The 14,424-nt window shown below is 36.4% G+C and overlaps 1 protein-coding gene across 1 annotated transcript in view; it reads right to left on the bottom strand.

Annotated features, from left to right (window-relative positions):
* The window catches only part of ARID1B (AT-rich interaction domain 1B), a 571,310-nt gene that overhangs the window by 550,997 nt on the left and 5,889 nt on the right, over nucleotides 1-14,424 (bottom strand). Inside the window, exon 4 of the mRNA XM_044671750.1 lies at nucleotides 13,798-14,411. Within this exon, the coding sequence (XP_044527685.1) occupies nucleotides 13,798-14,411 (614 nt within the window). The remainder of the gene's footprint in view (nucleotides 1-13,797; nucleotides 14,412-14,424) is intronic.

The following is a 14,424-nucleotide window of genomic DNA, read 5'->3' as shown; positions in this document are numbered from 1 at the left end:
TACATTACATTATATTATGATTACATTATATTACAGTACATTACGTATATTATTATATTATATTACATTATATTAACTATATGGTATACATTGAGTACCCAGGATTTTCCTAGTGGCTCCCAGAATTCTAAAGTTCTAAAACTGAGTTATCATAAGGTCCCAACTCTTGTGGAGCTTACAGCCTAGGAGACCTTAATTATACTCTTCAATTTATCAAGGACTTAGTTTTGCTAGAATTGTAATACTGGAGTTAGGAAGACTCCCTGGGACAATGACAAATAGTAGAAGAGTGTCCACAAGCCAGTCAACCCCTAAGTGCCTCCAGGCAATAGACTAAGAATGTAAATTACACAGAAGTGACCAATCTGCATAAAAGGAAGGCATTTAGCCACCACCTACTCTAAATCAATGAAATCTCAGGTCTGGTCCTTTACTTCAACCCTCCCCCATCAAAAACAAGAGCTAAACTCAAAAGACTCCTTTAAGGGAGGAAAAAAGCTTTTAGGAAAATCTATTCCAGCCAATAGAAATAGTAAGGTTTCCATGCTTCCGTTATCCCCTACCCTAGGAAGGATACCAAAGATCTATCTTGGTCTAGGGAGACTACCACCCACGAGAATGAATCCAACTCTAGAATCATCCTTCAGTTGTAAATTAAAGTCAGTAATAGAAGGAGATTACATACAGTGGGATGAGCACCCTTTTGAGGAGAAACTTAGTAAAGTGCCAATATAATCCCATCATCATGTTTACAGGGAAAAGGTTTATTTCAGCATATCTAATCTCATCTATCATGTTATATTGGAAATTTTATTTAATTTCCATTAGGGTTTTAATTTATAAGGCAAATATAAACATGCTTCAAGTCAGTAACAGGTTACAAATAAAAACTCTGCTTATACCACCTTAGAACTCATTTGAGAGAGAGAGCTACAGACCTGGCAGCACGAGGTTCGGGTTCTAAATGTGGCCTCAGACACTTCTAGCTGTGTGACCCTGAGCAAGCAAATCCCCATTGCCTAGTCCTTCACCACTCTTCTTCTCCCTTAGAACCAATACACAGTATTGATTCTAAAATGAAGGATAAGGGTTAAAAAAAAAAAAAAAAACTCATTTCGATAATAATGCTCACATTATGCAAATATAGGTTTCACCTCAAATTTCAAAGATCATATCATCCAATAATTGTTTATTGATCCACCTAAACTAGAATTGGCACAACTACACAAATGAGACTAAAGGACCTCTCCTCATCAGAATTCATTCCCAATTTTCAACAGAAGACAGGAAAAAGCACATTCTTCCAGAAAAAGTTACACACAAAATATTTCTTATTTTTTTATGCTTTCTATCTCCGAAAATAAACACGTTTCCACGCATTAAGTAAACAGGTGTCTATAATATTAAAAATAAATATTTTAAAAATAAATTAAATGCATAAATAAAAATAAAGGTTCAATCATGACTGCTTAAAACCAAGTAGGTAGAAAGAGTCCCGTGTGACCCTGGGGCAAGCAAGTCACAACCCCCACGGCCCAGCCCTTACCACTCTTCTAAACAAAAGGTAAAAGGGTTTGCCGGGGAGGAGGGGAGGGAAGTCTTTTGTAGGTAGGTAAAAATGAAATCAAAATTTTTAAGACATTAAAGAGAGATATAGTCGGGCTCTGAAAGGAAACCACAAGTTTCGGAACTTGTCTCTAGCTGCCGGTTTTTTCTGATCCTCCACTTCAGCCGAGTTCCCTCTATGGCTCGGTTTTGGTTTTTTTTTTTCCATCTCCTCCAAGGTAGGAGAAGCTTCCTAGTCTGCCCATATACTGCCTCCATGTGTTATCTCTACGCATTCCATTTGAATCCAATTTCCTGGCATTACCTCTGCCCAGGTCAGGGATGAATGGCTGTCAAGTTCCCAGAGGAATAAAAAAGAAAAACCCTTTCTTCCTGAGGCAGCAAGTTTCAATTCACAGAGCACATGGCTAATCTGCATATGTGAAGGTCATGGCACTTCAGTCAAAGAGGTTAAGAATGGAACAGCTCACGTAAGGGGCTGTCTTAAACATCTTGGCATGATGCCCAACAAGTGAGATTGTTGAAAAGCAATAGATAGCTTCTGGCAGCAGCGAAGGGAAAAATATTTTGATCATGTGACGCCATACAAACTAACCAGTTTGCTTCCAGTGAGAAACTTTTACCGATTCCCCTCCCCCACTCCCCCCAAACGGCTCCCCGGGCAACTCAAACCCAGGCGGGGGGCTTCCCCGCACTGGTAAAGTCCTTCTCCATCCCCCCCACCACCACCACAAGGCACAGGGACCGCGGGGGGGGGGGCGGGGGGAGGGGCCGGGGCCGCCACGTTCCCTCCTCCTCCTTTCGCCCCTTCCCCACAAGATGCTGAGATCAGCGCTTTAACGAACTGACGGCCAATTTAGCCAACTACCCCAATAGGGCACGATACCCTCTGAGGCAGGTTCTCAGTACTGGAACACACAAATGCTGATAGACAAACACACACACACACAAATACTGGAAAACACACAAACATTAGAAAACACTGGAAAACAAATACATACTAGAAAACACACAAATATTAAAAACCCATAAATATTAGAAAACACACAAATGATTGGAAAATACACAAATAACTAGAAAACACAAATACTGGAAAAGACATGCAAAGGAATAGCAGAAAACATACACAAAGACTTGGTAAACACACATATACAAATAATGGAATACACACATGAACACTGTAAAACAAAGACTGGAAAATACACAGACTGAAAAACACACACATGAACCCTGGAAAACACACACAAAGACTGGAAAACACATACAAATACTGGAAAGAAAACACACAGAGGACCATAAGGGGATAACTTGGACTCAAAGAAAGCTCCACTTCTCAGGTTGTACAGTTGTTTCTAATAAAAATCATCTGTCAAGAAAAATTAGTTTTTCATTGCTAATACAAAACTCTGCTGAAATTACACCAACTCTGGTGCCTAATGCACTTACTTCACATTTTTTAAAGGCCAAGCTCTCCACATACAAAGTGGCTTTTCACTCCTTGGCTCCACCAATTAAGTTTAATTATAGAATAAAAGGTAAAATGCCCATGGTTTTTTTGTGTGCTTTTTGCCTCCCTGTCAAGTGTCACAATGAAGAGGAGGCATGGACCTGGTCTCACCACACACACAGCGCATAGTGGGTGAAAGGGGAGAGACAGGCCCCTGGAAAGCTCAACTTAGCAAGTTTTAGCCTGTTTCTGGCTTTGGTAACTCCCGCACTCTTCTATAAAAGCCAGGTAGGACAATAAAGTAAACTAGTATTACCACCCTTTAAGAAAAAGCAGAATCTTAGCAAACATTGAGACTGAAACTGGTGATAAGCCCAAGAAACAAATGCTATTTAAAAGCTTTTTGGTAGGTAACAACATAAATCACATTTTGAAGCACAGATTTTAAAAATGTACTAAGATTCTTTCAAGATATGGGCACTTTTTGTAAATCCAAATTACCAAGAGTTCTACTGGAATATAAGAGAATACAATTCCATCCAGATTTCTCTTTGAAAGATGAAAATGAAACAAAAAAAAATTGTAAGAAAACCAAAAGAAGTCACATGGATTGCTCATTCTACTATTGATAATAAATCGCAAAATGCTCAAAAAAGACATCTTTGTAGAATACTAAACACTACACATTTTAAATACTATACACAAGTTAAGTTCCCTAGGCCTCTCCAGATCTATCCAGCACTCAATAAAATTACTTCTTTGAGTGTTGTTGGTAAGCCTATCCTGCATCTAATGGCATTAATTTGAAACTTTTATTTCCTCATTTCAGTGTTTTTTTTTATTGGGGGGGGGAGAAAAATCTAAAGATCCACAAAAACTTCAAAAAAATATGATTGACTTCTGAAATCATGACAAGGTAAGTTCGAATCATGTCACTGCAGAAGTAACTTTCCCTGGATTTAGAAACAAGATCTAAATTTTACCACATTTTTCTAAAGATTGACCATCCATCCTCAGGTTGAGTCCCTACCCCAAAAAACTAGTAAAGACCATCCCTTTACCATTCTGAAATTCATCATTTTTTCACAGATCTCTAGGCAAAGTTACTAAACCCTCAGTCATTCCATTGGCTCTAAATCTTTTCAACAGTGAAACTTTCCATGTAAGCAAAATTCCTCTTAGTAATAATATTACCCAATTTCCTTTAGCTGAGGATTGTCTAAAGGTAATATGTACAACAAAAAACTTGACTTTAAATGAATGCCATTGCCTTCAATGTGAAACCAATTTAAAAGTCTCCAAATTTTTCTGATCTTCCACCTACAAATGGCCATGCTTCTGGTTGAATATACTAACCCAGAATGTGACACTATAAATCCTCAATAAATTCATCAGGAAAATGAAATTTTGGTGTGAATACCTGTTGATACTTTTCAGCTATTTCTTAATTAGTAGCTATTTCTTAATTAATCTTAATGCCAATGGGTGAGTGAGGATAGAAAGATGGCATGGAGCAAGGTTTGAATGTTATATTACAAAAGACTGTTCATCTTCCTATTTGAGAATTATAGGATGTACAGCAAAATAATTTATTTCCATCTTCCATACGACTATTGTAAAGGGCTGAGATAATTCCAAGAATTACTGTAAAAGTCTAATACATGCTTATATCCTCTATAATCTGTGTCTTAACTACAATAGATGTTTCATACATACAATGATGAAATTAAATTTTAGACCTGTTAAGATTGTAAATGTCAGCTTAATAAACACAGCAGTGTTACACTGTATAAAACATACCTATTTACAGTATTATTCCATTCAGCTGTCTAAATTACATAAACTGCTTACATACCATATGAAAAAATTCCAAAGATTAATCGATTCTTGGAGTTTAGGAGGCCTTAGATAGCATCTCATTCAATGCCTTCATCTATGTATAAGAAAACTAAGATCCTCTAGAAATTAAAGAACTTAAGCAAGATTATATTCATCTAGTTAAGTGGAAGAGTCAGGATTAGAACTCAGTTCTTCTGATTATCAGTCCAACCCTCTATGATTCCACTTTGCATTAATGTTCTTTTTTAATTTATAAGATTTTCTATCTGCAGAAATTATAAACAATGAATCTATTTGTTCCTTGAAATGACACCTGCTTTATTTAGAAAGGTGCTTGTTCCGAATTAAGTGACAATGTTCTGAGGTTCCTAGTGTCATTTAAAACTCAAGGGGCAATTTGAATTTCCTGAAGAAAATATAAAGTAGAAGTCAAAATTTTTAAAAGATTTCAAAATAGGCTTTACAAATCAAGACAATCACTGAATTAAGAAATTCGATCCTTACAATTTTTATACATTAGATGCTAAATTCTGAAAGGATTTTAGAAATATGCATGATATTTTCAAAATTAAGAGGGCTTCACCACAAAAACAACAGATATTAGAAGATTTTTTTAAACATTTAATCTTTTACATTAATCACAGCTATCTCCTTTCAGAATACAGAATCAGGTATTCACCAGGGTAACTAATTTGTGCTTTTACCAGAATACATTAAAAAATTACAAATATCTGCCTAAATCTGGAATAATTGTTAAGTTTTCTTATGCACTATGTAAAAGGTTAAAAGGGGAGGGAAAAGCCCACAATTCAAATTCAGAAGTCAGGAGTTTTTCTTCTTTTAATTTTTACTATTTTTCCTTTTTGTATATTATACTTTTCTGTGACAAAGATTAGTGGCGGTATCTTGTTAGAGATGAAAAACACATACTAAAAATCAATGCAAATCACCCATCTATGATATACTTCTTTTGGCCCCAAAATAAAAAAAGGTACACAGTGTATATCAACTAGATTGCTAATCATACATCATTCAAATGAGCCAATTCTCCAATTCTAACTAGAGCAATCCCATGATCAATTTTCTTAAATACTATGACCCACGTAGAAGTTTGATCTAGAAATTCTTCACATGGAATAATAACAAATATATTTAGTTATATAGAGAGCATTTTGAAAATTTGAAAACCCTTTCCTAATACATTATAGCATTCGAACCTCAAACAACTCCAAAAGATAGATATTACAGTCATTATTATCCCATTTTGCCAATGAGGAACCTGCAGGCCTATGGAATTAAGAGTCCATGATTACAGAGGTAAGTGTCATCAGGGGCAAGATTTGAACACAAGCCTTTCTGACTCCAAATGCACTTTAAAAAGAAACCTTCTTGGTACTGGTAATACCCACCTGATACAGACTTAGGTACATAAATGTAATCAAGCTTGCTAATCAATCATCTTAGTACAGATACTTATTAAGCCTATGCCTGCCTCCCAGATATGAAGGCAAAAAAGGAATGCTTACGTTAAAAAAAATCAGCTTTTAAAGTACAGACTCTCAGAAATAGTTTATTTTCTTCATACACACTGTGGCAAAGGGTTTTAAATTTAATGCACATATCTGACAGCATAAAGACAGGCCTGCATTTCTGCCCCACCAGCAGCTAAAATAGCATGCCAATGTTTTACACAAAGAATATATTCAACAGAGAAAACTGACTTGAATCTAAGTAAGAGTCCCTTTGAAGCTCCAATTTTTTAAAGTTAGGAAACCAGTCATCTTTTAGTAGCCTTCTATATGCAAAGCATTCCTACAGTTTTTCAAAAACCAAAAACCACTAAAAGGGAGCTGGGAAAGAGAGGGAAAAGCAAAGGAAGTAACATGAAAATACAGAAAAAGAACATATTTACATGTACATAGATATCTAACACACGCACACACACACAAAATGAAAATTATTTTTAAAACAACAACAACAACCTGTTAGTACAACCTAAACAAATGGGCAGAAGATGGGGGGAGGAATGAAAAAGAGAAAAGGGGGGGCAGTAACCACTTTAATGATTTAATTCCACAATGTTTTTTCTACTAAATCTTAGGTTTCTGCAGCTTCTGCAGACAGATTCAAAAGACATGATCTCTTAAAGTTTCAGCAAAATACAATGGCAGCAATATGACCCTATGATTTATAGCACATCAGTATAAAGCACCAATTAATTATGAAAAATTTGTGCTGCTTCCTAAGAGATCTGGGGCTTCTTCAAAGTGAGAATGAAAACCATTTAATGCTAGTGTCTCCTCTGAAAGAAATTAAGTTATTTGTTACTGAAGAGGAAAAAGGTTCTTGATTATAAAAACAAATTATTTTACCTATTATATGTTAACAGCCCATATCATTACGATGAAATATGAAGATTGGGAAGGGAAAAAAAGACATTTTTTTTCCAGCAGCCCATTAGAGGGGAATAAAAGTGGCATTGTGTTTTAGGATTTTCTTCTAGATCTTCATCAAATAAGGCTTCCTTTCCAGAGTCATCTAATAAGGAACGACTTCCTGTCTGGTTCTCTGGATTCTGCTTTTATCAAGGCCCCAAACGAGAAGCATCTCTTACAAAAGAGCGTCAGCAGAGGCAGAATCTTAGTTTAATTCAAAATGATTGCCTTGCTGTGACATATCTATTCCAGACTCTGCTGCCATCCATCTAATTTTATTAATGGAGTTAAGAGTCAGTATTTGTATATAGAATATGTGAGTGTGCCCACATTTAGTGGGGATCCAGCTCTTTAATAATACCATTCAAAGAAATGGTAAATTTCTTCCATCCGGCTTTTTTTTTTTCTTTGCACTAAACATGGCAGCATTCTAATACTCTTTAGATCTATTCCATGTGGAGGAATTATTATAAAACTTTTGTGAAGATAGGTAGAGGTCTAAGCCTACACAGTTTCTTAGGAATATATTTTCTCACCAAGTTAAACATTAGAGTCTATATTTTTAAAACCATCTTTTGAGAATTCTCCACTAGACCTATAATATGATGCTCCATCTCAAGGACCAAAATTGCTTCTAGTGTTGAAAGTTAAACTAATAAGACTCCAAGCTCTAGGTCAGTCTTCCATATGTGAAAGGCTTTTGAGTTCTAGCCAGTGAGTGACACCTTCACATCTTGGTCAAGGAACAGCCTAGCCAGGCTAAGGCCACACACACACACACACACACACACACACACACACACACACACACACACACACACACATATGCTGGCTGTAAGGAGCCGACTTTTTAAAGATAGTCCAGAAATACCTGGCCACCAGCAAAATCAGTCATTTGATGAAATGACTTCTGTTTCTTTTAAGATCAGACCTCAAGCACAACAAAGTTTCAAGCGCTTAAGAAAACCTGTTTATGTTTACAAGCATCAGACAAAGTTGTACAATTACTCTCTGCTTTCTAAAGATAGAAAATAACCAAAATTTGCTGGACAGAAAGATAAAGAAAAGATACCATGTGAATTTATGTAGGTTTCATATACTTAATTCGGTCACAGAATAACAACATTGACACATAAAATTAAAATGATAGGATAACCCCCTTGCTAAGGAGTCATCTCTAAAGGGATTTGGTTCATCTTCGGGGAAGAATTAAAAAAAAAATCCACTCCCTGAATCTCCAATTTTATTTTATAAATTTTGAATGATTTTTTAAATCACAGAGGTATACCAGAAATTTAAAATTATAATTTATTCAAATACCCAAACCAACTCTACAACACACACACACACACACACACACACACACACACACACACACACACACACAAAATTACTTTTATGTAAATAGCCCCTATATTGGAAAAGCAATATTGTATAAAATGCTTATATCTACAGTGCAGAAATATGTTCTGGTTAGTTAGCAGTTCTGCCTACTCCATACATCTCAACACTACAGGGAGCTACAGCCTGAGATTCTCAAGCCTTAAGCATGTATCCCCAGCAAGTGTGGTAACACTGCTTTACATATCCACAGAGAATCTGCTTTAAAAAAAAAAAAAAACCAAACCCTCCTGATAAATGGCCCATTTGAACAGGCACTGAGACTGCATATACCTCGTGTCCAAAAATCCTGAAGACACTTATGTGAGTGACCTAAGTATTAACTACAGATTTCTTTTTTTCTTCTTTTATGTCACAGCCAGCTTTACGACATCCATACTGAAAATTTAAACATTAGCAAAATTACTCAGTAGATGTTCGGTGTTATTAATATGCAGCCATATTCTCCATAAATTTGTTGTTTTAAGTAACATAAGACAGTTCTGTCAAACACCTGCTAGCAACCCCAAATTTACAAATCTACGCACATCCGAAAATGAAGCACAGGTGGAGTGTTGAGTCCTCTTTCCCACAAATTTGGATCAAAGCACCATCCATCCCATTAACTGTTCAGCTGTCAAAAGTCTGGTGGCAAGAATGATAAAAGCTCGTAGACATGTGGGAAAAGGCAAATATCAATGCTAACATTAATGAACTGAAGTTCAGATCCTTAAAACCATCTTGCAACTAAGTAGCTCCACTGGGTAAAGTTACACAATTATTGATTAACCCCTTCTCTCCCTAGTGGAAGTAAGCAGAGTAGTAAAATAAACTGACTAAAGTTTTTTTTTTTTTCCCCTGTTATATGTTATCCTTTACTATTTTCATGACTTGTGATGGTCACTCTTTCTAAGGTGAAGAAGAAGCCAGGAAAATTACTTTTTTTATTTGCCTCCAGACATTAAGTAGAAGGAAGGCATAAAATTAGAAGTGAAAATACAAATCTATTCTAAGATGCTCTTTAAAAATATGCCCATTAAAATTTGATAAGTTATTAATAATTTTATGTCAATTGTCATAATGTATGTACATTTGGCTATATGCTTTGAGAAATTAACTATTTTCAGAGATTTCTATATAAAACTGAATATGTCATTTGCACTAACTTAGTAGTAGTAACAAAGATAATAAAACCCAGGTAAAGAAATCTGCATTCTTAATAGTATTTAGTATTGGACCTAGGTAAAAGTTACTGCTCTATCCACAGGTTTTTGAAATCATTTCTATTCTGGTAACCTGGATTTGAGAAAAATTAGGTAGAGCATAAACTCTTCTGCTACAAATTCATAAAGAAGACTAAAATAAGAGTTAAGATTTCCTATTGTAGATTCAGTCCTGGGGGGAGAGGAGGGGTATCAGTTCCCTGGAATTTACTGTCAGGTCTGCATAAATATTTGTGCTCTATGACTTAAAAAGGTCAAAATCAAAAGAAAAATTTGGCTAATGACATCACTTACTCAAAATTAAATGACCCAGAAACAGTTGTTATCCTAGGCATGTTGTACTGAATAACTGGAAACTCTACCATATTATGTCGACTTGAATTTTGGGGAGGGGGCCATGTGTTCCAAACAGGCCTCTGCCATGAATTACAGTATCCATTCCTTTCCTCTATACCAAGAAATAATAAATGTTTGTTGAATGACTGAAAAACAGACACAAAAAGTTCTTTTCAGACTTTACTGTCATGATATTAAAATGAGGAACTGAGAGGATTAATGGTGGAAATCTTTTCACCTAAACCTATATACTTATAGGTAAATACCAATGGGCAAATGTCCCCACCTCAGAGTTTCACTCATTGTGTCCTACCCACTGATGACCTTTTATTTATTTGTGTGGGCGGTGAGAAGGAATGAAAGAAAAGGTCCAGTGAGCAAAGCAGATTTCCTATTGATTCATGTTATATTTTATAAAACTAAATTAACATTAACTAAATCCAAGACAAATACAGACAGCACATAAATCGAATGTATATGGATGAAGAAATAGCTACATTTATGTAAACTGATCAATCCAGTTTCTCACACAGAAATCCAAGAAATTAATAATACAATTAAATAGTAAAACATCCTATTTCACTTTCTTAGAAAAAGATATCTCCCAGAAACAAATATCTACCAAGCACCAAAAGATATGCCACACAAAATCCATTTTGCTAAAAACAAAAATGAAACTAAAGTACCAATTAGAAGCCATAAGAAATTTTCATCATAACACAACTTAGCTTAATATATTTTATAACATGTATATAATATGACAAATGACTTATTATAAATAACATATAAAATACTAAAGAGCAGTCCTTGTCAGAATCCTTACAAGACACCCTTAAAAGAAATTTGTAACCAGGAGACAAGTCATAATGCCATAACTATATTTTCAGTGTGAATTACAATATACATATATATCCACATATAATTTTTAAAGTATTCCCAAGAGACATACTAATAAACGATGAATTTATTTTCATTCCAATAAAAATAAAATACTTGTAATTTCTGCCATGAATAGCACTCAGAAGTAACATGTACCTACACATCTGTCTCTATTACAGTAGAGTTGTTTCTAGCTTCCAAAAGCTTTTAATTTTAAGCTATCTCTTTAAAAACAGATTTGCTTTGTCAGCTTGTTTTTATGAGATTATATCCATGAAACGTCCTTACAACCCTTTTTTACCAGTAAAAAGCTCACTGAAAAATAGGTGGGAAAAAGTTATTATCCTTGAAATTCCTATTTTCCCATCAAGAATAAAGAAAATATATGCTAACATAAAGTAAAATCTTCCTGTAAAGATATATAGGTTGTGAATATCAATGTTTGGTCTGTCAAAAGTTCTCACTATTATTTATTAAGACGAGTCTATCCCTCACTCACTCTGATGACTATCTTTATTTGAATACAACCCTTTTTACTGAACATCATTTAAACACTTCACCAAAATTTAACTAACTGACCTGGGTAAAAATTAAAATTGTATGCAATGACATTTATATACATAGGATTCTAATCTTAAAATTTTTTTTAAATATATAGAAGTCCAAAGAAAGAAAAATGAAAGGAAATGCACTATGTAGTTTTTCTTAAAATTTCCTATAAGCAATTTAATTTTTTTTTAAAGCTCAAGTTATCTGGCATACCAAAATAATCAGATGAAAACTAACTCCTGGTGCTTTTTATACTGTTTTTGTTCTGTTTTGTTTTCTTCAAAACTGAAGAAGAATGCTTTCACTGGAGAGGATTCACACAGAAATTAATAATAAATTTTTTAAAGCAACACCTGAATGTCCATTCCTTTTCCCTTATAGCATGTTATTTTTACAAATGATTTTGTGTCAATCTTCACTGCACATTTACTAGTCAGCCCAAACTCCTGCACAAATACCCCAAATAAAAACTCTTCTGTTGTTAAACACTAAAGTGAGAACCATATATGTAAAATAATCAATTGTGAAAGCAACTGAAATTAAATCTCCAGTGTTGCTATATCTTCAAGGTTAAAATCTGATTGAACTAAATGCTGAGATAGAAAAATCTGCTGTGATACAACTCAAATTACTAAAAAGGTAAAAAAAAAGTAAAAATAAGTACTGCTTTAACATTAACATATTCTAATAAAGCATTTTCCTATTAAAATTCCACTTCTCTAAATCAAAATCTATAATAGCAATGCACATAATACAAAGTCATCAAAGCTGTTTTTTTTTCTTAATGCAAACAGCATTCGATTTCTGTTGTTCATTTAGTCCTCCCATTTATGAATATTAATCCTTTTCTCTTAAACTTCTAACAGTATTTAACCTTGCATCGGCTAGTAAAACTGCTCAGTTATTATTTGTTGCAAGAATTTTTGTGACTGTACTGCTCAGCACTTCTATTTACATCAGCAGTGCTAAATGCCCAATGGTGAGAGGGGAGCCAATCAGATGGCAGATTAGATGTCAACTCAGAGGCAGCTGTCTGGAGACTATTACAGCCAGTTTACCTCCACAATTCAAATTCCAAACCTTGCAAAGGAGATCAAGTCAGTCTTAGGCTCAGTCTCCTAGCAAGAAACAGCAAGTGTGCGGGGCGCTCCCTAATCAAGCTATATCGTTTGGCTGGTGACAAAAAAAAACACCACTCCCCCAAAAAAGGAACCCCATGTGAACAGGTTCCAAAATGATCCATTTCCTACTGATCTGATAGCTTATTATTTTATTAAGCATATCAAATATATGCATATTCAATGATCAAAACAAGTACAGCTCATTAGAAATGGAGCCCTTGAGGTCAGTGTGTCATTTAAAATTTCAGGTTTCAAGAAACCTCTATGCCAAATTGTGGATTTCACTACTTGTGTTATGTAACACAAAACATTTTAATATATTTCCCATAAACCTAACTGAAATTTGGGACTTGTGCTACCAAAACACTCAAACTCAAAAAAGAAATCAAAAGCAACTCCACACTGATCATGTAAGGTGTTCACAACTATAATAAACACTTTGATTGTCAACAAGGAAGCCTATTTTTCTCATTATTTCCAACTTTTGGCCTTAGGAGCAAAAAAAAAAAGGCTAATGTGAGCAAACAGGTAAGAAAAAGAAAGAACTGTTCGTGCTTTACTAGATCAAAGCATTTAATACACAAGACTGGTCAAGATCCACTTCTAGAATTTACTGGTTTTTAGAAACACTATTTATTATAAAAACGATTTCAGTCGTCCCCACAGCTTTCTACAGCCTTGTTGTGCCTTTCCATTTTTATAAGACAAAGCTAAAAGGGGGGGGGGAATAACGTGTTAATCAACTGTGTACATAAAATAGCTGTTATTTCTTCAGTGAAACCACCTTCTAATGCCCCTGGACTAATCGGAGTCAGACATTGTGTGTTACCAAACATTTTCTAGTGAGGCAGCTAGGAGTTAAAATGGCTTTAGGAATCTACCCCCGCCTCCCTCCCGGGGTGGAAGGGGGGGGGAAGAGGGGGAAAAAAAAGTAAATTAGAAAGAAACTAACTAAACCTTGCCTACATATTTAGGTGTATTTCAAGCCCTAGAAGAAGGCCCTGGTTTTTTCTAGTAGTTACCTGGGATCTGTTAATGGTCTGTCCAGTGTTTCCAGGGCTCATAGCTGGATGATTTCTTTGTTGTGCCGCTGCCCAGCCGGGGTTTGCAGTTCCATACTGGGAGCCCAGATCTTTGCCCATGCCCATGCCCGCTGCTGCCTGCTGGCTTCCTGGAGCTGCCCCCGCCGCTCCCTGCGCCTGGGACTGCTGCTGGCCTGGGGCATTGGGGTTGCCGCTGTAATCGGGGTAGCTGCTGCCGTAGCTCCTCATCATAGGGCTTGGGGAAGTCAGCAGTTGATTGAGGGTCGGCGTGGCCCCCGAAGGGTGCTGGTTCTGCCCGGCGAAGCGCTGAAAACCACCCGCGGCAGAGCTGGCAGCAGCGGCAGCCTTGCCCAGGCTAGTAGCCCCGCCGCCGCCGCCGCCGCCGCCGCCGCCTCCTCCGCCGCCACCGCCTCCTCCAGGGCCCATCATCATGCTACTGCCCTGCTGCCGGGGGGAGCTCAGCACCCCATAGCCCGAGGACGAACCCCCATAGCCGCCGCCGCCGCCGCCGCCTCCCGCTGCTGCTGCTGCTGCTGCCGCCGCTGCGGCCGCCGCCGCCACTGCTCCTGCTCCCGCTCCTGCTCCTCCTCCTCCTCCTCCTCCTCC

The sequence above is a fragment of the Gracilinanus agilis genome, chromosome 4, assembly GCF_016433145.1.
Source record: "Gracilinanus agilis isolate LMUSP501 chromosome 4, AgileGrace, whole genome shotgun sequence".
NCBI classification, from domain to species: domain Eukaryota; kingdom Metazoa; phylum Chordata; class Mammalia; order Didelphimorphia; family Didelphidae; genus Gracilinanus; species Gracilinanus agilis.
The sequence above is the reverse complement of the archived record's forward strand: the minus strand, read 5'-3'. Positions and strand labels throughout refer to the sequence as shown.